This window comes from Orcinus orca, chromosome 2 (genome assembly GCF_937001465.1).
Source record: "Orcinus orca chromosome 2, mOrcOrc1.1, whole genome shotgun sequence".
Taxonomy (NCBI): domain Eukaryota; kingdom Metazoa; phylum Chordata; class Mammalia; order Artiodactyla; family Delphinidae; genus Orcinus; species Orcinus orca.
In genome coordinates this window covers 137,628,401-137,656,394 of record NC_064560.1, presented here as the reverse complement: position 1 = coordinate 137,656,394, position 27,994 = coordinate 137,628,401, and the positions used below count along the sequence as shown (strand labels likewise).

Sequence of the window (27,994 nt, the reverse complement as noted above, 5' to 3'; positions counted from 1 at the left end):
TGGGCGTGCCCACGGGTGACGCTCCGGGCCGGGCCGGCCAATGGGCGCGGGGCAGGCGGGCCTGGCGGCCAGGGGCTCTAGGACGCGAACGGGAGGCCGGCCGGACAGACTGACGTTTGGCTGCAACGCGGGAGGCGCGTGGCAGGGATGGCGCTGGCGCGGGCCTGGAAACAGATGTCCTGGTTCTACTACCAGTACCTGCTGGTCACGGCGCTCTACATGCTGGAGCCCTGGGAGCGGACTGTGTTCAGTATCCTGCCCGGGCCGCGGGCGCGGGGCCGGGTCGGGGCGCGGGGGCCCGGGCGGCATCCTCCCGGGCTCAGGGCCTGGCGGGCGCGGGGCGGCGGGAGGACGGAGAGGCGGCCCCGCGGGAACTGCGCGCGCAGACTCGCCTCTTCGCGGCGGGCACGCGGGACCGAGGTCTCGGGGCCGAGGGTGGCGCTCCCGCGGTTGGGGGGTGGGGGACGAGAACTCTTGAGATCTGAGGTCGCCGGTGAGTCACTGGACCGAGGTAGAAGCGCCTTTATTGCTGGAGGAGATCCCCTAGGGCGATGTCTACCTGGTGTGCCCTCGCCTGCACTTCGGCCGTGCCAGCCTTTGATTCAATCTCCTGTTCCCGTGGGAGGCAGGGACCGTGTAAGTGGATCAAATCGCTCCCGGCTTGGACGCTTTTGACCTTTAGCTGTCCCTGATTTAGCTGGCTTTGGTCCTAATAAGAATGCTAACCAGTTTATCGGCTTTTAAGTCAGGTTGTGAATTTGTGCTCATGGCATCCCAATACAGTTTTTGAAAGCAGTTCGTTAATCATCCCTTTTTGGTCTTCAAGATGGTTTAAAAAGTCTGTTCTACTCATTAATTTGATGTTTGCACAGTCCGTAACAGTCGAGCCTGAAAAGGAATATGTGGTTAGTTGTAGATAGTGTTTGAAGCTGTGTTTTCGTAGATGGCTAATAACTACTCGTTAACGACTATAGAGCATTTACTACCAGCCAAGCAACTGTGCTAAGTGCTTTGCCTGTATCTTAACTCATCTAACTTTCATAAGCTCAATTAATAACTCAAGGTTGTGAAGAGAGGCTTCCTGAAGTCTGTCTTCATTTGTCTATGTTGACATCCCTTGATGTTATTCTTGCAGAATAAATACTAATGAGAGATAACTTTTTAAAAAAACTTGAGGGCCAATATGAAACAACTATTTTATATAGCATGCTTGCTTCATACAGGGCCTCTCGTCTTCAGTGTGGTTTAGTTTGGAGTAGCTTCAGAACAACTTTGCAAATACGTGGTAGAGTGACTGAGGTAATTTCATTCCAAGCCTTAATAAGTGTGTTTATTTGTCTTGAACAAATAGGATTGAACAAATAGCATAGGATTGTACTCAAAGCTTAGTCTTTTGTCTCAACACTTTGAGGCATTTTAGCTGCTTTACAAGGAAATTTAGTTTTATTATTGTTGGCATTTCTTTCCAAACCTGGAATTTAAGAAGCAGAATGCAGAGTTTGGATTTAAAGTCTGAATGTAAAGTATGCCCTAATTTCCTGCACCATTTACTTGTAGCTGCAGTTTAGTTTCACTCTAAGTTCTATAGGTTGGAGCTCATGAGGTCATCCTTGTAAAATGTATACTAAAATATATACCACCTCTTGACTCAGTTAAAGTTATTAAAAAGTGAATTTAAACATAAACAATGTTGTGCTAAATCGAAACTCTTTAAATCAAGTTGAATGTAGTGCCCCACTATCAGAGTCCACACTGTAATTTTACTCTTAAAGGTTTTTGTTGGCACATAGATAAATGCTATGGTGTCAGTGGTGTTAAGGTTTTTCTGTATTATATTGCAATAGTAATAGTGTCATAAATACCTCTGTGTTTTTCTTGGGGGGGATGGAGAAATAAATTACGAATAAATTATGAAATGATATGTAGTACCTCTGTGGGTTTTTGCCTTTGAAGCATTTAACTTCTCATTGGTTTATGGGACCACATGATTTCATTAAAAAAAAAACACATACACTAGTGAGATTTGCAACCAACCTGAAAGAGACCTGCTGGGACCTGTCGACATCTACCTCTGGAGGGGAAGTTTTAACATGTTTCGAAAGTCCCCTTTCCCTATTGGCAGCCATCAGTGGGAAAGGAAAAGACCAGGTTTTGTAACCAAGACATGTTTTGTAACCAGTGAGACACTCCCTGTAGTGCCTTACTGGGTAACATTGTAATCATGCTGTTGAGGGGAGCTAGAAAATTAAAAATCTTTGTTAAAATAATTGGAAGCCTAAGTAAAAGTTATTTTAGCGTTGTTCTTTTAATTAAAAAAACAAAGGTTTATTCTGTAATGGCTTCTGTGTTTCCATGACATTTTATATTTGTATTTATTTTAAGCAAAATGCAGGCAGTTTTTTTGGTTTATGTTTAGAATTAGATTCCCCCTGAAAGACAGTCCATGTCTCTTCAAGGAAAGAGTTTTTTTTTTTTTCAACCACAGTGCTGGGCACACAAATAATGCTTGACAAACATTTTTTTTTTTATGACAAACATTTGTTTATATGTTGATTTGTCATTTCAAAGAAATTGCAGAAGCACTGATTTTAAGCCACTTTTAGAGTAGCTTTGGAACTTGACTGTTCCTGATGAACAACATTCAGTTCTTGTAGAGAATTCAAGCTTAAAGAAGTAGAAAAGGCTATAGATTGAAAGAACTTCTTTGATTTATTTTGGAGATGTTAACAAAATTTGCCTTGCTCTGTCTACTCATTTGTAAAACATGTACATTTGCTGAGTTCTGTATTCCACAAGTATTGTATACTTTCTAATTGCCAGATACTATTCTAGATAGTAGGGATTTACCTGTGAATAAAACAGATAAAAATATTTATTCTAATCCCACTAGATAAATAAGTAAAAAATTAGATTATTAGATTGTTATAGCTGTTATGGGGAAAAATAAAATGGAGAGGAGGATAGGAACTAAGAAAGAGTCCATGTTCTTTGATTTTTAGTTAGAGTGGTCAGGGAGGGGACATTTAGAAAGATGTAAGCAGGGGAAAAATTCCAGAGGATCGAGCATTCCAGGCAGAAGGAACAGTAACTAGGAATGCCCTGAAGCACCAGCGTATCTGGCTTGTTTCTGGGATAGCTGAGTGGCTGGTGTTTCTGGGGTAGAGTTAGTGGGGGTGAGTAGTAGGAAAGGAGGTCATATCTGTTCCCGTAGGGCCTTCTAGGCATGGAATGAGAGTTCTGGAGATGAAGGGAGGTGCTCATACCTTTTGAGTAGAGTCACTCAAATCCAGTAACCGTTTTCTCACTGACATTTAAATACAATAAGTCCCCTACATACTGACGAGTTCCGAGAGCGCATTCGGTTAAGTCCAATTTGTTCGATAAGTCCAACAAAGTTAGCCTAGGCACCCAACTAACACAATTGGCTACATAGTACTGTACTGTAATAGAAAACAAATACAAAAAATAAAGAAAACGTTTTTAATCTTACAATACAGTACCTTGAAAAGTACAGTAGTATAGTACAACAGCTGGCATACAGGGGCTGGCATCGAGTGAACAGACAAGAAGAATTACTCACTGGAGAAGGGAGAGGAGGTGGGAGATGGTAGAGCTGAAGGGGACTAACTGTATTTAATAAAGTAGGAAAATAAACCACAGGAATATACATTTTTCCTTTCCCCATGAGACTCAAAGCTCTTTTCATTTTGAATGGGAAAAAAAATCCTAGGAACAGGGTTTTAAAATTTATTTTAATTTAAAAAATTTTCAACATCCTGAGTTCTGTTCTAAGTTTCCAGGAAGATGGACTTCATTTCTTCAAGGAAATTAGATCCAAGTTAAGGAAAAATTAGAATTGACACATGTTCTCAGGTAGATCCCTGCCCCACCCCTTGTTATTCCGCTGAAAGAGCTGGGCAGTGAGTGCTTTGGGATGCAGGGCAGGAAGAGCATGGCGGACTCAGAGAACTTTCAGGGAGGTATTTGAGTTCTTTGCTTTATTTTCTCCTAGGTGGGGAGAAGGTGTGGACTGGGGTGCAGAGATGTGTTGGGATGGTGAGTACGCCAGGCTGACTTGGCTGGAGCAGGGATTCTTTAAGGCAGAGTGGGTGGGAAGTAAAGTTGAAAAAGCAGGTTGAGACTGGTTTTTAATTGAACAGACACTTCTGTGCGTACCTTGTGCCAGATGCTGGCCTAGATGCTTGTGATGTATCAGTGAGCACATGAGACAGAGATCCCTGTCCTTGGGAAACTTTGATAATGAGTGAAATACATAGTGGGAATTCCCTGGCAGTCCAGTGGTTAGGACTCTGTGCTTCCACTGCAGGGGGCATGGGTTTGATCCCTGGTCAGGGAACTAAGATCCTGCAGGCAGCGGGGTGTTACCAAAAAAAAAAAAAAAGTGAAATATATAGTATGTTAGGTGGTAAGCATTATGGAAAGCAGAAATATAGGTCAGGGGGATAAGAAATGTGTGGATGGGATGGAGTTACTGTTTTTAAAGAGGATATCAGGAGAGGCTTCATTGCAAAAGCATATTTGAGTAAAAAGATAAAGGAGGTGAGGGAGTTAGAAGGGTAGAAATCTGAGGGAAGAGCAGAGCTGGCAGAGGGACTAGCCATTGCAAAGTCCCTGAGTCCAGAGCCTGCCTGGCATGGATGAAGGCCATCACTGAGGCAGGTATGGCTAGTGCAGAGTGAGTGTGCGGGAGAGTCCTAGGAGGTGAGGTCAGACTCTTTGGAGGTCCTGGAGGTCTTTGTAAGGACTTTAATTTTGGTAAAAAAGGGTACTCTTGGGCTTCCCTGGTGGCGCAGTGGTTGGGAACCTGCCTGCCAATGCAGGGGACACGGGTTCGAGCCCTGGTCTGGGAAGATCCCACATGCCGTGGAGCAACTAAGCCCGTGTGCCACAACTACTGAGCCTGCGCTCTAGAGCCCACAAGCCACAACTACTGAGCCTGCGCACCGCAGTGAAGAGTAGCCCCCGCTCGCTGCAACTAGAGGAAGCCTGCACGCAGCAACGAAGACCCAATGCAGCCATAAATAAATAAATTTATAAAAATTAAAAAAAAAGGTACTCTTGGAAGGTTTGATAGAGGAGTGATCCAATCTGGCTTTTTAAGTTTGAAAAGGTTTACTTTGGTTGCAGGATTTGGAATAAATTAAGGGTGGCTGGAGGAGGCAAGGGTAGAAGCAAAGGTAGATATTTTGGATTGAGATAGGCTTTGAATGATAATGAAAAAAAGCATTCCTTTTTTTTAAATTAAAAATTAAAAAAAAATTACACAACTTTAAAGATTACTTTCCATTTACAGTTGTTACAAAATATTGGCTATATTCCCTGCATTGTACAATACATCCTTGAGCCTGTCTTACACCCAATAGTTTGTATCTCCCACTCCCCTACCCCTGTGTTGCCCCTCCCCCTCCCCAGCGCTACATTTTAAGCTGTATGTTCTTTTCAGTAGCGACTAAGTTATTTTCTCAGATTTTCGCTGTATCCTCAAATGCTTAAAGCTAGAATTGAGAAGGATTTTTCTTCACCTGTCAATATACTAGAGTAATTAACATGTTTGACAGTTTATTTTATTTATTTTTTATAAGTTTATTTATTTTTGGCTGCATTGGGTCTTTGCGCATAGACGGCGGGGGGGGGTGGGTGGGGGTGGCGAGCAAGGGCTATTCTTCATTGCGGTGAGCAGGCTTCTCATTGTGGTGGCTTCTCTTATTGCAAAGCACGGGCTGTAGGTGCGCAGGCTTCAGTAGTTGTGGCACTCGGGCTCAGTAGTTGTGGCTCACAGGCTCTAGAGGGCAGGCTCAGTAGTTGTGGCGCTTGGGCTTAGTTGCTCCTCGGCATGTGGGATCTTCCCGGAGCAGGGCTTGAACCCGTGTCCCCTGCATTGGCAGGTGGATTCTTAACCACTGCGCCAACAGGGACGCCCTATGCCATTTCATTTGATCTTCCTTTTGTAGAAATTAATGCAGTTTTCCATTACCAGGGAGGGCTAAATGAGGAAAGCTGAGCTAGGAATAACTGTAACTGATAAATTATTTTTAATTAAAAAAATTTTTTTTTTGTAGCTGAGTCGTGCAGCATGTGGAATCTTAGTTCCCCGACCAGGGATCAAAACGGAGCCCTGTGCAGTGGAAGCGTGGAGTCGTAACCACTGGATCGCCAGGGAGGTCTCTGTAACTGATAAATTAATACTTCCAACCCTCCAGCCCAGTGGTATTCAGACTTTTCATTTGTGCATTCCCTAAAAGAACAAAAAGCACATACTGTGTATCCTCTCACTCATTTAAGTTGACATCTGAAATCTTTCATAGTGAATTTAGACAATTACAAAAGATTTAATTTTTTTTTTTAATTTTTTAACATCTTTATTGGGGTATAATTGCTTTACAATGGTGTGTTAGTTTCTGCTTTATAACAAAGTGAATCAGTTATACATATACATATGTTCCCATATCTCTTCCCTCTTGCGTCTCCCTCCCTCCCACCCTCCCTATCCCACCCCTCCAGGCTGTCACAAAGCACCGAGCCAATATCCCTGTGCCATGCGGCTGCTTCCCACTAGCTATCTACCTTACTACGTTTGTTAGTGTGTATATGTCCATGACTCTCTCTTGCCCTGTCACAGCTCACCCTTCCCCTTCCCCATATCCTCAAGTCCGTTCTCCAGTAGGTCTGTGTCTTACCCCTAGGTTCTTCATGACATTTTTTTTTTCTTAAATTCCATATATATGTGTTAGCATATGGTATTTGTCTTTTTCTTTCTGACTTACTTCACTGTGTATGACAGACTCTAGGTCTATCCACCTCATTACAAATAGCTCAATTTTGTTTCTTTTTATGGCTGAGTAATATTCCATTGTATATATGGGCCACATCTTCTTTATCCATTCATCCGATGATGGGCACTTAGGTTGTTTCCATCTCCGGGCTATTGTAAATAGAGCTGCAATGAACATTTTGGTACATGACTCTTTTTGAATTTTGGTTTTCTCAGGGTGTTTTTGCTAAAACCTTAAAACTATAATTTTTTTCTTATACAATTCATAGAACACATTCATCACATGACCTGATTGGCAAAGCTGGTCCTCACTGTGAAGCCAAATAGGCAAAATCAGTCTTAATTTCTGTCAGAAAAAGCTCAGTGTCATTTTTCTGTTCAAATAATTGTTATGTAAACACCTTCAGTCCTGTCTCACTTTTTTGTTGTTGCTGTTTTATAATTTTATTTGACAATCAGTGGTTAGTTCTCATCCACATTGACTATAGGTTTTTCAAAGTGGTGACAGGTACTTAGGTAACCAACGTATAGAGCTTGTTTGGTGAATCTTCAGCTTCATGCTTTCTGGACAACCGCACAACCACACGTGGATACAGTATGGGACATTCCATAACCCTTTGGCCGAGACAGCTTTGTTGAAACTGTTGTCACTGTGCACATCTGGAGCTCCTGTCTCCTTCATGGCAGATTTCTGTGCCTGAGGGGCACGCTTCTTGAAACCCACTCCACGGGTGCGCTCGTGAATGTTGACAGTGGATTCTCTGGTCACTACCTCAGTGATGGCAGAACGGCCCCTCTCACCATCCTCCTTGCTGGAGGCATTTTGCCGGGCCCAGATTGCAAAGGTGTCTCATTTCCAAATTCACATGATTAGATGGATGGATAGGTGAGGTTTGGAGCTGTGCCAGGAGTCTGTTACCTGAACGAAATAAAGTACAATGTAAGTGAGTTACTATTCCTTTGTTTGCTGTCCCAGAGGTTATTTTATGCCCTGGGGAAATGTGTAATTGTAAGATTCTGGAAGTAAAGTGAGAGAAGTGAAGTTGTAAGGGTGGGGGGGATGGGAAGGAGAACTAGCAGATCACAGTTCTCAGATCAGCTTGAGGAGAGAGTACACTGGAAGCTGAAGATTTGTAAACTGATTCCCCTTAACCGATTCTAATCCTCTGAAAAGTCTTGTTCCTCCAGGGCTCCTGTGCTTTAGTTTGAAAACAGCTGCTCTAGCCTGTTTGACACTGCCTGGATATTTGGCTGGCTGTGTGAGAATGTCAGACTATCCCTTGTCTGTACTCCTTAGGATATTATAACTTTTTCTTTAGTAGGAAAAAGTTCTTTTCTTTCAGGAAAGGTGGAAGAGAAAAACTATGCTACACAAGAACTAGGTGATCTGTACTAGGATGTCAGGGCAAGTCATGGGAGGTTGATGGCAGTGGGGACAAAGCACATACAGGTGATCTACAGTGTTTCTGCATGTGATACCAGTGATTTTTCAGTAGAGCTGAATGTGGATCCTGTCTCCACTGCGTCATATTCTTAAAGACCTTGTGACCTCCTCCACCCCACACCCCGGCTCAGGGTTTGATTGTTGTAACATTTGTGGTGCTTAGGAGCAAGGATAAGATAAATTCTTTTTTTTTTTGGCTACGTTGGGGTTGGGTCATCGTTGATGTGCACGGGCTTTCTCTATTTGCAGAATGCGGGGTTACACTTCGTTGGGGTGTGCAGGCTTCTCATTGCGGTGGCCTCTCTTGTTGCGGAGCACGGGCTCTAGGTGCGTGGGCTTCAGTAGTTGTGGTGCGTGGACTCAGTAGTTGTGGCTCATGGGCTCTAGAGCGCAGGCTCAGTAGTTGTGGTGCAGGAGCTTAGTTGCTTGGGGCATGTGGGATCTTCCCGGACCAGGGCTTGAACCCGTGTCCCCTGCATTGGCAGGTGGATTCTTAACTACTGCGCCACCAGGGAAGTTGAAGGTAAATTCTTTAGATTAAAAAAAACCCCAATGCTCAATTTTAATAATTAAAACTCTGTGTTCTAAAAGATCTACTTAAGAGAGGATATATACTTTTCATGAATTGGAATGCTTAAAAAACAGTAGTTATGGGGGCTTCTCTCGTGGTGCAGTGGTTGAGAGTCCACCTGCCAGTGCAGGGGACGCAGGTTCAATCCCTGGTCCAGGAAGATCCCACATGCTGCAGAGCAACTAAGTCTGTGCGCCACAATTGCTGAGCCTGCGCTGTAGAGCCCGCAAGCCACAACTACTGAGCCCAGGTGCCACAACTCCTGAAGCCCATACTCCTAGAGCCCGTGCTCCGCAACAAGAGAAGCCACCAGAATGAGAAGCCCACGCACCGCAACGAAGAGTAGCCCCTGTTCGCTGCAACCAGAGAAAAGCCCGTGCACAGCAACAAAGACCCAATGCAGCCAGAAACAATAATAATAAAAAAAATAGTAGTTATGGAATGATAGACAGTATTGTATTTATGATCAATAGTTATGAAAAGTAGAATTACTACTAATACAAGAATTTTGGCCATCATATGTCGTATGCGTTCCTGAAAAATTCTCAAATAAAAGAGTTTATGGGAAAATATCATAAGCCCCTCAAAATCTATGCAACTTTGTAAGCAGGTGCTAATGATTGGCATCTTGGGGGACAACTTGGATAACCTGGGCAGACAGGCTGGGCGCTGCCCTAGGGGCATTAAAAATGCATGGACAGAGTTGACTGGAACTGCTGAAGTGATGGAGATGGTGTGGGCTGCCGTCGAGGAGATGCAGGAGGCAGTGCAGTCCTGCCATTAGTTGGGAGCTGTGCTAGCCTGGAGGTGTACCTTTCTGGAGAGGGAGCCCAGGTACAGATGCTAATTTTTAATTTTCTTAAAATAGAGCTAAAAGGACTGCAGCTGCTGAGCTGAGGGATGTTTCTTGCTGAAGATTATAATTCTTTCCTCACTAATCTGGCTCCCCTAATTTACAAAAAATCCCATATGAAACCATGCAGCTCCTGTGATATCCTAGTCACATATGGGTTAATTGATGTTCCAGAAATGTGTTATATCAGAACAGATTATATTTTAGAGCAGACAGGTTTTTTTTCCCCCTTGACCCTGGGACTTCAGATCTTCATGTGATTAATAGAAGCTCTAATTATAAAGACATATAGCGATACATAGTCTTGGTGTCTCTGGGTTCAGAGCTACAAACCATTTCTAGGATTTCAGCTCAGAGTTGAACATGATCATTGCTGGTTTCAGCAGCAGGCTTTTTTGTTTGTTTAGTTTTTAAAGAGTTCATCATCAAGTTGTTCTAAAATCAATTTCCATACTTAAGTATGACCAACACTACAGAAAGCTCAGAGAATGGGTTTTGCTTGCCAACAGTAACCTCTGATGCTGACGTGATATCCTTTACTATGGCCCAAGAATATCAAATTGGCTGACTTACACAGACTATAACCATATCGTTATCTTCTACTTGCTTTCATTTATGGCAACTAGGAAGGCATCAAAGGTGATATATTTGGTAAAAATAAGCTTTGATTTTTTTTTTTTTTTTTAAATGTTTGGCCATGCCATGCAGCTTGCGGGATCTTAGTTCCCCAACCAGGGACTGAACCCGTGCCCTCGGCAGTGAAAGCACGGAGTCCTAACCACTGGACCACCAGGGAAGTACCACCAGGAAGTAAGGAAGTCCCTTACTTTTGGTGATGGTCTCTAGTTTTTCGAGGTCAAGGGACAAAACCTGCAGTAATAAGAAAGAGTCCTTTTTGGAGCATCATTCAGCAGCTGACACCTGCTTTCCCTTAGAGCTTTGATGGCTTTTCACCAAACAGCCTATGGTAATACTTTGTCAGATACTTTGTTTTCTTTTTTCATTAAGATGGTTTCTTAAAAAAATTAAATTTATCAAAACTTTTGAATATTTCTGAGGATAAAAGTAGCTTTTTAGAGTTAGTTTTACAAAAGGAATTTGACTAATAGAAGATTGGATTGTTTTAGATGACATTTTAGCTTTGTTTTTTAATGTGACCAGGGCCATCAGAGACTGAAAACATTGAAATTAGACTAGTGAAGAGGAATAAATCATACCCACTGGAACGAAGGCCCCTGCCCTTTTCCCAATGAGGAGCTACTTTTGGTTTCTCCAAAGTCTTGCGAATAGGTTGCTAAGGTAGGCGGTGATAGTACGGGGTTACTGGTTAGGGCAGGAGATGTTAGTTACCGTGGTCTTTCTTCTGATGTACTGTATTTAACTTTAAAGCATTTCCTCTTTTTTTTAAGTTGCTGAGAAAAGGACTGGGGATGGCCAATCCCTTGTATGGGCAAAAAGTCTTTTATTTATTTATTTTTCCTGCCTAACTGGGAACTTATCAGCTCATGATTAGCTGGGGATCCCTGTTAAAGAAAACAGCAAACAGCACACAGATATATGGTTTCACATCTATTTGCTTTTTAATCCATTGGACCCATAAAATATTTATGTTATGTCCAGGTTATAAATAACCTCTGATTGTTCACTCAAGCCTTGAACAAACAACTTTCGGCAGTGCCTGCACAATCCTGGCACATTATCTGCTCAGTTCTTGAATGGTTGAGGAAGTGCCTGCGTTGTCTAACAATGCGCTACAACCGGAAGCAAAGAGCAGCCGAGGCGTTCACTCTCAAGCACTTAACATTCAGTGGTAGAGACAGTTACATACACACAAAACAGAAAAGACACATTTTTTAATTTTTGAGGTTTTTGGTTTGTTATAGTCTGGATTTCACTAGCTTTATTCTCTATTTCTTGAATCATGGTTCCCCCTCTAAAACATAAACGTGATTAATCTTGGTACAGCTGCTGATACTTATACAAACAGCAATAAGGGCTTGGTAAATGGAAAGATTACTCTATCACTTTGTGTATTACCTTCCAATATATGTGTATTATATAACACTGAATATTTACATTTTCTGTGTGTGTGTGTGTGTGCGCGCGCGCGCGCGCGTGCCTCAGTGTCTCAAAGAGAAGATTACATTAAGGATGATTGAGAACTGGTGCTTAAATCTCCAAGCAAGTGGGATCCTAACATTAATCCAGGAAGGGATTTCATTTTATGGAGAAGAAACTCAGGTCCAGAGAGGTTGTGATGCCTTAGGATTATACTATAAATAACAAGTTAATAGCAGGGTGACCTTGGGCAATTTCCAAACAGAGGTCTGAGTCATAATGTTAAGTGCCTAAGCCCTCAAGCAATAATTTCAATAAAGATTATATTACCTTTTGTTGCAGAATAGATTTGATTCCAAATTTTTATATCAACCCTGAAAGGTAGGTGATGTGTGTCCCCAAACCATAGATAAGGAGACTAGTGATCAGAGAGTTTTTGACACAACCAGGGATTGGCAGAATTGCAGCTCAGACCTAGGTTCTCTTCCAGTGCCATGGTGATTCCAGTATCCATTTCTTGTACTTCACAGTGTGTCAAGGATACTTTAAACTTTGAGAGGTGTGTTAAAGAACGCAGTGGATTGAGAAATCCACTCAAGTACCCAGATAGCAAATAATAGCTGTTATATTCTAAATGGTGTATGTTTAGTTCTGTTTGTGAGAACATTTCTAAGAAGATGAAGGTCACAAGTTCCCCAACCTTGCAAATGTCACAATAAAACTGCCATTTGGAATGGTGCCAAGCATAATCTCAGGGAGTATTCAACTCAGTGTATTGGAGCTATTTCAGCTACATGGCTAAAATTGCTTAAATTGCATTTGTAGAAGGTTACTTATTAAAAGGCACTGTTTTGCATGTTTTGCAATGTGATTATTAAGGCTAGTAGAAATTCCTCATGGTCCCATTGTTTACTTGTTCATTTAATATGAGTTTCACTGTATAGTTAAGTCAGTTTTAAATAGTCTCTTATTTGTGGGGGGAGGGATTAATTGGGAATTTGGGATTAACAGATCAACAACAAGGACCTGTTGTGTAGCACAGGGAACTATAATTAATATCTTGTAATAACCTATAATGGAAAAGAATCTACAAAAGAATATATATATATCTGAATCACTTTGCTGTACACCTGAAACATTGTAAATCAACTGTACTTCAGTAAAAAATATTCTCTTATGGTTGAGAGCTTTAGGATAATTTAGGGGAATAATTTTGAAATTTAATTGTATAGAAAACTTACTTTTAGAGGCTTATTTAATTATTGTGATTCTGGAAATACTTAGGAGAAGTGGGATCAGAATACAGAAACTTTTTTTTGAGGGAAATAGAATTAAAAGTTAAATTTAATAAGTGGCTCTGGGTAAAAGGTTAGGTTTAATATTATTGTTATTATTTTGAGTAGCTAATAATTGGCATTTGCATCTAGGTGCAAGTGACTTTTGGTAATTTTCTGTTTTCTTGGTCAGAATTGAGAGTTGTTTATTCTGTTTCTGAGAGCTAAGATTTTCTGTTTATTTCCTAGTAGCAAATTAGATCCAGTGATGCCTAACCCAAACTTTGCCAGGGAAAAAGATCCTTCAAATAAAACAGTTTTTAGTCTAGTACTATATGCAGTTCCATTTTCCTTTACAGTTCTTACTTATTAAAAAAATAAGTAAGACTTATTAACTATTCAGGCATGCAATAAAAAACCCATAAAGAATAATATAATGAAAGTGTGCCCATACCAACTACTGAAGAAAAACATGCATTTGAAGACCCTTTGTGCCCCTTCTCACTTGATCTCCCTTCTTCCTCTTCCCATTTCACCCCACTAAGTAACCACTATCCTGAATTTAGCATCTATAATTGCCATTTATTTGTTATTACTCCACAGGTATGCATCACAGCATAATGCTGTAGAAAGTCATGAACTCTAATGTCTAATATTTTAACCAGGCAAAACATCTTTTCAAGTTTTGATAAGTTCTGGGGACTTCCCTGGTGGTCCAGTGGTTAAGAGTCTGCGCTTCCATTTCAGGGAGCACAGATTCGATCCCTGGTGGGGGAACTAGGATCCTACATTCCTTTGGAGTGGCCAAGAAAAAAAAAAAGTTTTGATAAGTTCTTGTTTCACTTGGAAAGATGTCCTGATTTTATATGCATATAAAAGATTAAAGGTTTGACAATTTAGTGTTCACAAAATTGAGCCTAAGTTTCAGGTTCCTGTCTTATAGTAGAGCAATCTCTGTTAAGCTAATTTATGCATGTTGACTGATATATTCTCCATACTAAATAGAAGAATTATAGTGCCATAAAGAGTACGTAATATAATCATTCAAATGGCTGTTTTTAGTAATTCTTACTTGAATTTGAGCCAATGACCTGAAGATTATTACTATACCATTTCATTTGCTTTGTGTATACATTCGTAAGTCTTACATAAAAGCTGTTAAAAAACCCAAAAAGCATCTTGAAAATATAGTATTGCTTAGAAACAGATTTTGGTTTTCTTTGCTGTCGTTACTTTAGAGTTTGTTGGTCACAGTAATATGTGGAATACGTAGAAAGCACCACAGTAAATCTAGAGTCAAATAATGTTTCTTAAGCAATTCCTTTATTCATCAAATATTTATTAAGCGTGTGTTACGTTAGATGTTGGAGATACAAAAATGATTAGACATTGTTCCTGTGTTCAAGGAGTTGATAATCTGGATGAGATAAATATCAATACATCTACAAATAGGTAATGTCAGGTGATAAGCTCTGTGTGATATGAGTGAAGAACTTGATGAGCATTAGGGAATAGTTAATTCTGCCAGGACGTTGGGGTAAGAATAGAAAAAGTATGAGTGCTAGGGAGAGCCTCAAACGAGAGGAGAGACTAGCTGAGCTCTAAGAATGTTTAGGTTTTACTTGGAGGACTAGGACTTTTCGTACATAGGAAGATATTATAGTGTAATGGTTAAGAACACATTTTAGGAGTTTGACTTGGTTTGGAATTGGCTCCATTGCTTACTCTGATTTCGGGATATTACTGAAGGGCTTAACACAGTGCCATGCGCACACTAGACAAAATGAAAGCTGCCACTGCTGTTATCCTTAGTCACATTATTAAGCCGTAATCAAAGGCAGAGCAGTATGAAAATATAGAACATTGTTTTCTGAGACTCGTGTAATATGGCATGAGTAGGATGTGTGTTTGTTGGGGGATGATTTGGAGTGTTGGGAGGTATGATGGAAAAGCAGCATGGTACAGTTGACCCTTGAACAAGCAGGGGTTAGGGGTGCTGACCCCTGCATAGTTGAAAATCCGAGTATAACTTTTTACGGTCGGGCCCTCTGTATCTGTGGCTCCACATCTGCAGATTCAACCAGCTGCGGATTGTGTAGTGCTGTAGTAGGTGTTTATTGAAAAGAATCCACGTATAAGTGGACCTGTGCCGTTCAAACCCATGTTGTTCAAGGGTCAACTGTAGATGCTTTTGGTCCCCACCTCGATCCCCTTTGCCAGCTGATGTACTTCTCCCTCGCTGCTGGGAGTGTTGTCTGCTACTGCCTTCTAGCTTCCCCCTTCTCCAGACTGCTGGCCTTGGCCAAGGCAGCTGTCTCGCCCAGGTGGTTTTTCCTCAGCCTATCTACAGCCAGTGATTGACAGATTAAGGGATACAAAAGATCAGGCCTGTTGCCTCAAAGCAACACCAACATGTGGTACAATTCATGCTCCAGAGCGCCCTGTGGGAGCTGAGCTCCTGAACCTCCTCAGCTTTTCCCCCTGCTCTGTTCTGTTCTGCTCACTCCCCTTCTGATAAAACTCCCTTCAGAATAACTTATGCAAGAATCCCTGTTCCAGCCTCTCAATTCTTGCCTACTTCTTGCACTCCAACCTAAGACCAGGTACTTGAGCTAGATTGGAAAGGTCCTCAGATGCTTGGCTTAGAATTCCAAGTGCTATCCTAGAGGCATTGGGAAGCATGCATTTTAAAAGGATAACTCTAGTAAAGAGAGACGTGGAAAATAGCCCGAGGCCTAAAGTGGGAGCTTTTAAGTGATTAAGTAAGGAATGATAAGTACCTCAATCATTTATCATTGATAAGTGTAGGGGAACATGAGATAAAAGTCATTTGTTGTGGTTGGAAAGAACGGATAATTTGAATTTGGGGAGAAGGAATCAAAGCAATTTCTAGATTGAGTGACTAGGCAAATAGTTAATCTATAGTTATATCAGATAGTGTGTCAACTATTTTCAAATCGTTGGAAAAATAGGACCTATAGGAAGAAGTAGTTTTGGAGAAAGTTAATGAGTTCAGTTTTGGCTCTGTGAATTTAAGCCCGTCATAGGTGGAATTGTCCAGTATCATAGGAAATATTTGTCTGCAGTATAGAAGGTGGGGTCAGGTCAACAACATTAAGGTGGCTGTTTAAGTTATAAGTGTGTGTAGGCCCAAGACAAATCATTGGGAACTCCATTTATCATTTAGAATCCTTTCAACTGCAAGTATGGCAAAGAATATCTAAACGTGGTTTATGGGTAAAGGGCGTATTTATTGGCTTATGTATCCAGTGGTAAGGTGGGCCTCAGGTCATTTGATCAGTGTTCTAGCTCCATTTTTCTGTGATTATTTTTGTTCCACCACCTTCATCTGTCAACTATGTTCGGAGTTTTGATTTCCTTATGGAGGCAAAGTGACCCCACTGATTCCAGGATTCTATCAGCAAACTGCATATTCTAGAAGGAGAATCTGTGTTCCTGGATTCCTGGCAGAACTCCTAAACTTTGAGCGGGTTGATCAGATTTGGGGGGTGGGCATTGTTCAAAAGAGAAGATCTTAACTGGTTCAGACCAGTCAGGGCTTATCCCTGGAGTTGGGATAGGGTTAGGCCCACCCAAAGAGCATGGCTGCTGTACTAGCAGGAGGGCTGGAGTGGATGTTTGGGAGAAAAGCACAAAATTAACTCTAATCATCTTACACATTAGTGGCAGACAGTGAAAAAGAGCCAGTGAACTAGGAAAATGGTGCTAGAGAAGGGAAGAGAGCACCAGAGAAGTACCTCAGCCCAGAGCTGAAGGAGTTTTGAAGAGGAAAGATGAAAATAGTGTCAATTCAGAGAGCCATTGGATTTGATAGGAGGTCGTTGGTGCCCTGAGAGCAGTGTCTATAGCCTGGAGAGGTAGAAGGCAGATGGTTGTGTGGGTGATTAGTAATGATATGGAAGCAGCAAGTTTGTACTTTTTTTTTTTTTTAAAGAAATTAAGTGGTGAATACAAGGTGGTTGTTTAAGAAAGAACTGGATTAAGGGAGGCTAAAAAGTAAATTAAAAAAATGGTCATAGGGCTTCCCTGGTGGCGCAGTGGTTGAGAGTCTCCCTGCCAATGCAGGGGACACGGGTTCGAGCCCTGGTCCGGGAGGATCCCACGTGCCGCGGAGCAGCTAGGCCTGTGAGCCACAACTACTGAGCCTGCCCCTGGAGCCTGCGAGCCACAACTACTGAAGCCCGCACGCCTAGAGCCCGTGCTCCGCAACAAGAAGCCCACGCCCCATAACAAAGAGTAGCCCCTACTCGCTGCAACTAGAGAAAGCCGGCGCCCAGCAACAAAGACCCAACTCGGCTAAAAAAAAAAAAAAAAGGTAGTGGGAGAACTACCCACATCTGACATCTGCATCTCTACCAGTGCACATCTCCTTCCTGCAAACACCCTCCCTCTTGTGAAGTTCTTCACAGGGAGAGCAGCACCAACCCAGGTACCCCCAACAGAGTCATTGGTTTGGCCGCAGATGTGACACTGGCCTCTGCCGCCATATGCAGTGACCCATTTCCAAAGTCCTGTCCATCTTCTTCATAAATCCCGCTTTAGGATATCCATGTCCAAATTGTCCCGGTCACTATTCTGGGCACTGTGAGGGACACTGAAGGACTAAGAATGTCCACTGTGGCCGTCTCCCTGTCACTAAGGCCCTTCCTCCTAACCCCCTTACCCACCACCCAGCTGCTCCTCCTACCGCCCAGAAAAATGTAAATCACCAAATAATGGTTGTTAATCAGCAAGCACTTGCCCTCCCCACCTCGGGACCCACACTTGACCAACCTTAGCTTAAAAGCTAAGACTGAATGCAGGCTGGCCTCTCCCATGAAGACTGTAAAATCCCACTATAAAATCAATATGATTTTTTTTAAGGCCGTGCTGTGCAGCATGTGGGAATCTTTTTTTTAAAAAAAAATTATTTATTTTTTTGGCTGTGCCAGGTCTTTAGTTGTGGCATGTGGGATCTAGTTCCCTGACCAGGGATCGAACCTGTGCCCCCTGCATTGGGAGCGTGGAGTCTTAACCACTGGACCACCGGGGAAGTCCCCAAATCATTATGATTTTAATTTCATTTCCAAAAAAATTATTATGGGAGACTTTTCACCCATGTGTGCCAGATGAGGGGAATGAACTTAGGGTCTGAGTCAGGTTTGAGCTGTGGCTCTAAAGACAGCTTCTTGTGTGACCCTGGACAAGTCCCCTCTGTTTTGTCAGTCTCTGATGAGTACTAGTGAATAAACATTTCACAGGAAAACCGTAAAGGTCAAGCAAGATAATACATAAAAGAGGTTTGTCAACTAAACGGTTATACAAATATTAGCTGGTAGTAAGCACATTGTTTATTTAAACCCTATATTCTCATAAAAGTATGTAAGGTATTATAGAACTACTAGTATGTAGAGCTGAAAGTATGTAAGACAGGAGGTGGGGGAGGAGGGGAGAGAGAGAATATGAATGAATGAATGAATGAATGCATAAAACAGTCCCAGTTCAGAAGTAGTTATTCCCCTTAGCATGACTCTGCAAAGCAAAAAGCCCTCAGGTTTTACATACTTTTTTTTTTTTTTTGCCATACGCGGGCTTCTCACTGTTGTGGCCTCTCTCATTGCGGAGCACAGGCTCCGGACACGCAGGCCCAGCGGCCATGGCTCATGGGCCCAGCCGCTCCGCGGCATGTGGGATCTTCCCGGACTGGGTCACGACCCCGTGTCCCCTGCATTGGCAGGCCGACTCTCAACCACTGCGCCACCAGGGAAGCCCTTTACATAATTTTTGTTAGCAGTATTTCGTGTGGCCCAAGAGGAGGGCTCCTTGTTGACTTGCATATATACAGTTTATTTTTTATAAATTTATTTATTTTTATTTATTTTTGGCTGCGTTGGGTTTTTGTTGCTCTGCGCGGTCTTTCTTTAGTTCTGGGGAGCAGGGCTACTCTTCTTTGCAGTGCAAGGGCTTCTCATTGCTATGGCTTCTCTTGTTGTGAAGCACAGGCTCTAGGCATGCGGGCTTCAGTAGTTGCAGCATGCAGGCTTCAGTAGTTGTGGCTCACGGGCTCTAGAGTGCAGGCTCAGTAGTTGTGGCGCATGGGCTTAGTTGCTCCGCGGCATGTGGGATCTTCCCAGACCGGGGCTCGAATCCATGACCCCTGCATTGGCAGGTGGATTCTTAACCACTGTGCCACCAGGGAAGCCCCCTATACAGTTTACATTCCTTTTGGAATGCGGAGAACGGACCACAGTGCAGAATGTTTATGGTTTAGATTATCAAGGTGACTTTTATTTGATGTTGTTGCAAAGTTTAGTGATAATAATAATAATAATAAGAAATGTTTAATAGTAGCAGCTATTATCAGTTTATGTCACTAGTATATGATTGATCTTATCTTTTGCTCTAAAGCCAATATCTTAGCCACATTCTAGTTTAAATAATTCTAAAATTCTTGGATTAGACAAGACTTATTGTTCAAGCTTGTAGACATTTTGCAGTCATTAAATACTGTACAATTTTATTCCTATACATTTCTGTTTCTTAGATTGAACAGAGTCACTTTCTCTGCTTCATTTTAAGCAGCCTGATGTTTTGAAATATAATAGGGAGAATAATAGTATGCACCATGTAAGGTGACGGTGAAGACAAAATGAGCTTAAAGAACAGAATGGTGTCAGGCATAGTTAAAGTTAGTGGCTCTAATTATAGTTATTTGTTCTTTATAAATACTTGGTAGGTATGAGAAAGCATTAAATGAATGGGTGCTTCCACATAGAACAATTGTTGAAAACATTTGGGGATTTAGTTTTGGATAAACTGAGAAAAAGTAAATTAAGTGAAGTTTCCTTAACTACAACTCAGATTCCATGCTGGTTTCCATCGTGGGGATGGCACTGTACACAGGATATGTCTTCATGCCTCAGCACATCATGGCGATACTGCACTACTTTGAAATTGTACAGTGACCAAGATGTGACCAAAATCAAGAGGTTCTTTAGGGAAGAGCCACTGTCTGAAGTTGGAACGAGACTTCATCAGATGTCATAAGAAACTCTACTAGATGTCAACATAACCGACCCTCTGAATATAAAGACTAAAATTTATGAGTAGAACAGGAAAACAATCCTGACTCATGTGTTGTGTTCTTTATTTTTAATTTTAAAAGAGGCTCTTGTATAGTAGTTTTTGTCTATTTTAACATTGTAGTCATTTGTACTTTGATATCAGTATTTTCTTAACCTTTGTGACTGTTTCAATATTACCCAGTGAAAGCTTTTCTTAATGTAATTTTGAGTACATTTTAATTGCCTTCTATTTCTAAAACCCAAAGTCATTAGTTGGGCTTTACGGTTCTTGCTATCATATGGCATACATATCTGCCTGGATATATTTCTACTCTTGACCAAAGTTTTGTAAGAAAAAATTCACGATTTGGGGCAGGGGGCTGGGGAGGGAGGATATTTTCTTGAGAACTATTTACAAAAGACTTACCTATAAGTTTGAACTCAGGAGTACGGTTTTAGCTCTCTGGACTCTACTCTTAACAGCTTTTACTTTAAAACTATTAAAGTGTTTCTTAACAATGAAAAAGAAAGATCTTGCTGAAGTTCAAATAAGGAACATTTCACCTTTTAAATATTTAATTTGCGTGTGGACTCATTTCCAGAAAACTTTGGTGATGGTTCTTGTGACACATGGTGGTGAAATAGCATTATTATGTAATGCTTCTATATAGTAGAGTTTTTAATAGAAGGTAAATCAATTTCCTCTGAGGGCCATTAGTAACAATGTACTTCTTTAAATTTAGTGTCATGATTGTAATGGGTGCTGCAAATGCATTTGCACATTGTAATATGATGAGATGAATTGTTAAAAACTATAGCAAAAAGAAATGTAAACTTGGTTAAAATCCTCTCACTCTTTGTATTGCTTTTTTTTTAAACAGATTTTTATTCCTTAAATGTAAAATGACTACCTAATTTTTTGATGTAAACTCATTAAATTCAAAGAGAGAAAAATCAGCTGATGTAGCAGTAGTTTTTTTTTTCTCGTTGGTTAAATGTTGATCTAATATTTATACTTCTGGATTGATTGCTGTGGACAGATAAGCAGTAAGTATATCTTAACATGTCTCTCAACATAAAAGTATCGCTAATTTAAAACATTAGACATTTTTTAACATACTTCCCAGAATGTTTTACTATTTAAAAAAAATATGTAAGTACTTTTGGCCCCAAGTTGTATGAATTAGACTTTTGAAGTGTTTTCTAGTCCAGAGGTACTAAGTAATATATAAAAGTCTGGTAGTTTTAGAGAATCAATTTATATCATTACTATTAGGGAGGGTGAGAATAATATGTAAGTATTTAGTTTTGAAGTGCTTAAAAGTAGTTGGATATGGTTATGTCTGGTTATGGCATAATTATAGTATTCACACTATCTCAAGCAGAATAATGAATATGAGGATTTAAGCCTGGAGTTGTTCAATGAATGCTTAAATCTGTCTTTCCTCCATTGACATCCCTCCTCCCCCCCTTAACCACTGACAAGTAGATTCTAATGTCTGGATCTCTGGTGAGCTGAAGACAGGAAAAGTCAAGAATCACTGGTTTAGATGGGTATCCAGATTATCTATCCTAGTCCTCTACTCAGAAATCTTTAATTCATCCTCACTCTGCTGAAATCCATTAAATCACTGTTGTATTTAATGGTTGTTACGAAACACTGGCCTGTGAGATAGATAGAAGATAAGTTTAGCCTTACAGAGAATCTTGAGAAGAGTCAGAAAGAGAAATAGGAGCAGGTCCACTGAGAGGTAATCAGGGAAGCATATCCTCACCCACTGATGCAAGGGTCTGGTCTGTTTGTCAGTAAATAACAAATGGGGAGATCATTTAACTTTATCTGTTTACAAGTGGGCATTAGACAATTCTCTATAGGTCGCTTATGTTTCAGTATGTCTTCTGAACAGAGATACTGACTGCCTTTTTTCTGGAATATTTTTCTAGGATGTTTGTGTGATAAAGAAGATAGAGAAGAGATAATGTCTCCCTCCAGAACAAAGGGCAGGTTTGCTTAGAGCCTTGGAATATAAAGATCATCTCCTTCTGAAGCAATGGGCACTATAAAAGATTTGGGTTCCCTGTGCTCAGGGTTCCTCTCCTGTAATGTGACCCTCTGCATGTACAGGTGTCACCTGGCCCTCTTTACATTGTCCTGTGGGAATTGGAGCTTGGAAACCAAAACAAGAAAATGGTACTTTGACTGTTTCTTTTTTTTCTTTTTTAATTAATTAATTAATTTATTTTTGGCTGTGTTGGTTGGGTCTTCGTTGCTATGCGTGGGCTTTCTCTAGTTGCGGCGAGCAGGGGCTACTCTTCGTTACGGTGCACAGGCTTCTCATCGTGGTGGCTTCTCTTGCTGCGGAGCACAGGCTCTAGGTGCGCGGGCTTCAGTAGTTGTGGGACGCGGGCTTCAGTACTTGTGGCTCATGGGCTTAGTCGCTCCATGGCATGTGGGATCTTCCTGGGCCAGGGCTCGAACCTGTGTCCCCTGAATTGGCAGGTGGATTCTTAACCACTGTGCCACCAGGGAAACCCCTACTTTGACTGTTTCTATAAGTAATTAAGTCCATTGTGTCTGACCCTGGAATCTCATGTCTTCTGCCAGTACCCACAAAACTGTGCCAAACTAACTTGTTAGCTTGCAGACCCTTCACTGTTCTTGACAGTTTTGGTGGTGAGAATGCAACAAAGAAGAGACGTGGTCTCCTAGAAGAGAAAGGATGATGGCCCCACGGGGCAGATTCAGAGATGAGACATACGCTGGTGTCCAGTAGGAAATGCTCTTGCTCAGGTATCGGGTGGGTTAGGGGAACCAGCGTCCTCCACTCTCCTACTTGTTACTTAATCATTAGAGGCTGAGTGGTGAGAAAAATGATTGAAGCAAGCTGCCTCCACAGTGCCTTAGTGGTTGGGCACGCTCCTCTGGGCAGGTGGAAGAAGGAATCTTAGGGTAATGGGACGGCTCTAAAGATAATGTAGCTGTGGCTGCTAAGCCAGGGAACCCCCAAAACAGAAATAAATGGTGACAGCAGTGAGGGGCATGGTATTCAGTAGAGACCTTTGGGTGGTCTGAAACACTTCACATTTATTCAGGGGAACTGAATGCAAAACCTTGCTAATGGGCTCAGAGCTGCTCTCTCCCTCCGTGCCCCCTTCTCTTCTATCCTGGCTTCAGTTTCATTAAGGAGGAAGATGACCAAAGTTGAGACTCAGTGCATCCTGCCTTAGTATGCTGGGGAGCTTCGCAGAGGGCAGTCAAACTTTCACGGCTCCGTTGGGTAAGTTACCCAAGTCATTATCCTACCCATTCCTATGGGAGGAGGGGCACCAGAATTCAACTAGTGGAGTCTGGGCAGTTTTTGCAGTGGAGAACGGAAATTTATGTGACCCTGTTGGATGCAGCCGTTTGGGCCTATTCAGTGTACTGCTGTAGCTTCCACTGGTGAATGCGTAATGGGTATTGATGTTTACATGCCTGTGCTATCAGTGCCTGTCAGTGCCAGAGGTGACACTCATGTTCGGGAAGAGATGTATGTAGAGAAATACTAGTACCTTTGGATCCCCACAACCCAAATGACCCCTTTGAGCTACAAGTCTCTATGACTAATGGTCTAACCATTTAGAGTCTGGCAAAAAGAGGCATCTTCCGAGGTGCTCCTTGGATATTTGGACTCCTGGGCCCCCTTGCCCCCTGGTAGTGGCTCTCCTTTTGTAAACAGCTAGGAACTTGCTACTGGGCTGTTCTTGGAACTGACTCATGGAAGCCTTTTGACTCTCCGGCATGATAGTTTCATTTCAGGGTGAATCAGCTGGACTCAAACAGGATGGGGAGGCCAAACCAGCCTCGCTGTCAGAGGGAAATGCTGTATTCCAGCGTGCAGCTGACCGGGCTCCGGTAGCGTCTCAGCTTTACATGAAAAAGGGGCAGCCCTCCCTCTGGGAATACTTTACCTCTTGTTCTGCTGCTTGAAGCAAAACTGCTGGTTCAGTGGGGACCTCGGTTCACAGAGATTATGCTGAGTGCTTAAGGTCTACTTCACTGGTGGTTTGGCTAAGCTTAAACCTGATGGTATCTGCTGAGCTTCTGCTACTATTCAGCCTCAGTGTCAGCTCTGCAGAACCAAGCATGGGCATGCTTGTTCCATTTGCTGTTAAAACTCAAGGCTGTTCTCACAGCCCTGGCCAATACTCCCCTTGATACAACTTATCTTTTTACTGACCCCTGGGCTGTAGCCAATGGTCTAGCAGTTTGGTCTGTCACTTGGAAAACTACAGATCGGTAGGTTAAAGACATCCTTCTTTGGGGCTGCAAAATGTCATGAATCACAGCTGCTGATCAAAGTGTCTGTGTCCCTTATGTAGATGCCCATAATATGGGCCAGTTCTCTGGTACGAAGCTACTGTTCACATCAAGACTGTGCCACCCGGATTGCCACCATTACTGCCTGGGTCCATTTTTGTACTGGACGTGGCAACACAGCTACCCTTGTAGGCTCTGTGCAAGGTGAAGGACTCCATTTCTGATGCAGAGGCTACCACTACAAGCCAGACTTGTGACTCCTGCCAAAAGCATTTTGGTGAGGGGGGTGACGTAGTGTGGGCCCTCACCCCGACTTGGTTGCTCTTGGCCAACTGAATACATCAGAACTTTGACTTCCTCTTGGGGCTGTCTGTTGTGCCTCATGGCTGTTGGCATTTTCTGGGCTTATAATATTGCTGTTCCAGCCTAATCAGCTGATTCCAGCCACACTGTTGTGGCCCTTGAAACTGCTCTGTGTCATGTTTTCATGGCCCATTTGTAGCTTGACAGTGGTGTGCTTTTTTTTTTGTAATCACAAAAGCTACTCAACCGTGCGCTGACAGTCAAGGTATTCGAGGGCCATTTCATGCTGCCTGCCATTCACAGGTATCTGATATCATGGAGTATTGGAATGGCCTCCCGAAAAATCAATTTAAATATATTTTTGACTCTTAATCCCTCATCTCTTCCTGGTGCATATACCTTAATAAGGCAGTGTGGTCACTGTATGTGGCTGTGCTCAGAAAGGGACCATCTCTTCTCATCCACTCTCTGGTTAGTGATTCGGATGATCTTTTATTATTTTACAGTTTGGGATTCCTCCCTGACCATTCCTGGGCATGATGCTTTCCTGTTCACTCATGGCAACCCCAGGCTGGTAGGTTGGCTGCCCAGCCAAAAGGGGGCCTAGGGCTTTCAAACCGGCTCAGTCCCCTGGCTTCTCTTGTTGGATGGATAGAGCTCCGTATCATAAGGCTAATCGGTACGTGGTTGAGTACACCACCTTGGGATTCACCCAGTGGTTCATGCAGGCCAAGGTTAGTGGCCTAATGAGTTTCTATAAGTTTTATAAAATGCCTTATCTCTTTTGTACCTGCCTCTTCCAAATGAGAGGTCTGGGTGAGTAGAGACGATTGGAAAAAAGGCGAAGTTATAGCTACTGGAATGGGACAGACTGATTTTGTGGTGATGGAGAGAAAGAACAGTGCTTGAGGTGAGAACACTTTAAACTCCAGGACAGGGAGGAAGGAACTCTAATGATCTTTTGTCTTTCAGAGCCACCCTGGATCCTTCCTCAGGAAGGAAAATGCCCTGATGTGGCTCTCCCAATGGTGCAAGCCCCTTAAATGGAACTGACTGCCAAATCTGCCATCCCCCTCCTGCACCTCCAGATGGCTCTGACCATGATTTTGATTGCCATTCCCTTTGACCTTACCAAGAAGTCTATCAAATAAAGCAGAGGATAGCCCCAGCTTCTGCATCTCCCATGCAAAACACTGGTTAACACCTCTGGATATGTTCCATTTCCATAGCCATCGCTCAGTCTCCAGGGGGTGAACAAATGCCACCTTCCTGCTGGCACTGGACAGACAGGACAGTTTGGACTGTCGGCCCTCAGGCAATCCCTCCAAAAATAGTGACTAGATTCAACTATTTACACTGAACTGGGAACCCTAACTAAGGTATACCAGCTTGCCAGGAGGCCCCTTGGAGGAACCGTCAACCTACGCCCTTTGAATAATGGAGGTCTCACTTGAGGCCAACAATTGTAAAAACATTTTCTTTCCAGGGACACCACATGTGACCTCTGGACTTTATTTCTTGTGTGGAAGTCAGGAGTTAACTTGTCTCCTGAAAAACACCCTCTGGGGCAATCATGAGAGACCTGCAAGTGTTTAGAAATACCCCTGACAGATCATGTGGCCCTCAGATGACTGCGGAGATCTCTCCCACAAGGCTCTCCAGAAAGGTAACTGATTTGCTATTCATGTACACCTTATGGGCAGTGATCCCTATAACAAGAGTCATCCAATTAGAAAAGGTGGTACAGAATTTCATGATTTTAGCTGAAGTGATCCATGGCACTGCCTTGGCCTTAGAAGGATTTCAGGTCAGCCTCAACTCATTAGCCAAAGTTGTTACGGATGAGAGAATTGCCCTAGACTTCCTCCTTATGGGCCAAGGTGGAAATTGTGCAATCTCAAGTACACCTTGCTGTGCCTGGGTTAATGCCTTGGGCCAAGTGGAAAGGTCAATACAGAAACATGGCTTTCTAAATTAGACCCTGATAGTTCTGGGGATTTGTTAAGCTGGGTTGGTTCTAGGATGCTGGGGGCCATGGTTGAGATCAAGGTAGGATGGCCTCATCCTGTTGTCAGAATCCTATTGGATAGTAGCCTTAATTAAATGCTGTGCTAGATAAGTTGATTTGGTTCCAGCCTCTGTTGGTTAGATTAATTAGAGTGGCTGATGGAGCGGCGTAATGATGTATAGAAACTGGGACTTCCCTGGCGGTCCAGTGGTTAAGACTCCACGCTTCCAATGCAGGGGTTGTGAGTTCGATCCCTGGTCAGGGAGCAAAGATCCCGTATGCCAAGCAGCGTGGCCAAAAAAAGAGAGATGTATAGAAACTAATGTGTGCGTGGAGTGGAGATTGTTGGGAGATAGTTCTCTGTGGGCCTCTCACATTTTCTGCATGTCTTATAACAGTGGTTCTGATTGCCTTTGTTCCCGACTATCTTTCTAAGGATGTTTGTTAAAGGAACAGTTTTGGAAGATGTAGTGTCTCCTTTTAGGGTGAATGGTAGGTTTGCTTAGAACCTTGGAAGATACAGTGTTCGTCTCTGGAGCAAAAGGCAGAGACATGCTTACTGTCCAGTATAAAAAGATTTGGGTTCTCAAAGTTCAGAGGGTCTCGCCTGTAATGAAACCCATTGTATGTATAGATGTTACCTAGGCCCTCTTTATGTCTCTCTGTGAGAATTAGAGCTCGAGGATCCTTAACAAGAAATGCTATCCTCCAGCTACTGCTGTTGCTGAGGGCAATAAAGACCTTTGTCTCTGACCCTGGAGTCTCCTGTCTTTGTCAGCATCCGTCAGACAGTTACTAGGCTAACTTGTGAGCTTTCAAGCAGAATGAAATCTCGGTCCCTTTAAACTTCTTTACTTCATTTACCTTGAGTAATAAAATAGTACCATGGTTTTATTAAAGCATAATATTTTTTCTTGGTATTTGTTTTCTTGATTTGTCAGCTTTCAGTCTTTGGAATATATACAAAGCCTTGCTCTTGTTATTTTACTTTATTTAATTTAATTAATTTATTTTTTTAAAAATTATTTATTTATTTATTTTTGGCCGCCTTGGGTCTTTGTTGCTGCATGCAGGCTTTCTCTAGTTGCGGCGCGCAGGCACTACTCTTCATTGCGGTGCGTGGGCTTCTCACTGAGGTGGCTCCTCTTGTCACAGAGCACAGGCTTCAGTAGTTGTGGCACGTGAGCTCAGTAGTTGTGGCTCGCGGGCTCTAGAGCACAGGCTCAGTAGTTGTGGCGCATAGACTTAGTTGCTCCGCGACATGTGGGATCTTCTTGGACCAGGGCTTGAACCTGTGTCCCCTGCTTTGGCAGGCGGATTCTTAAC

General features: G+C 42.5%; 1 protein-coding gene across 3 annotated transcripts; it reads left to right on the top strand.

Annotated features, from left to right (window-relative positions):
* Nucleotides 1-86: 86 nt before the first annotated feature.
* Nucleotides 87-21,014, top strand: SPTSSA (serine palmitoyltransferase small subunit A). Of its 3 annotated transcripts, none has more exons than XR_004479974.2 (3): nucleotides 257-636; nucleotides 4,013-4,056; nucleotides 19,855-19,951. XR_004479974.2 is itself a non-coding variant. In XM_049705956.1 (3 exons), the coding sequence occupies exons 1-3, from the start codon at nucleotides 552-554 to the stop codon at nucleotides 6,258-6,260; spliced, it is 309 nt and encodes a 102-aa protein (XP_049561913.1). In that variant the 5' UTR covers nucleotides 257-551; the 3' UTR covers nucleotides 6,261-6,691. The 3 variants fall into 3 exon arrangements, 2 of the variants coding, with proteins under 2 accessions (XP_004285753.1, XP_049561913.1); XM_049705956.1 differs by lacking the exon at nucleotides 19,855-19,951 and adding an exon at nucleotides 6,081-6,691; XM_004285705.4 differs by lacking the exons at nucleotides 257-636; nucleotides 4,013-4,056 and adding an exon at nucleotides 87-250 and having other exon boundaries at nucleotides 19,855-21,014.
* Nucleotides 21,015-27,994: the final 6,980 nt, after the last annotated feature.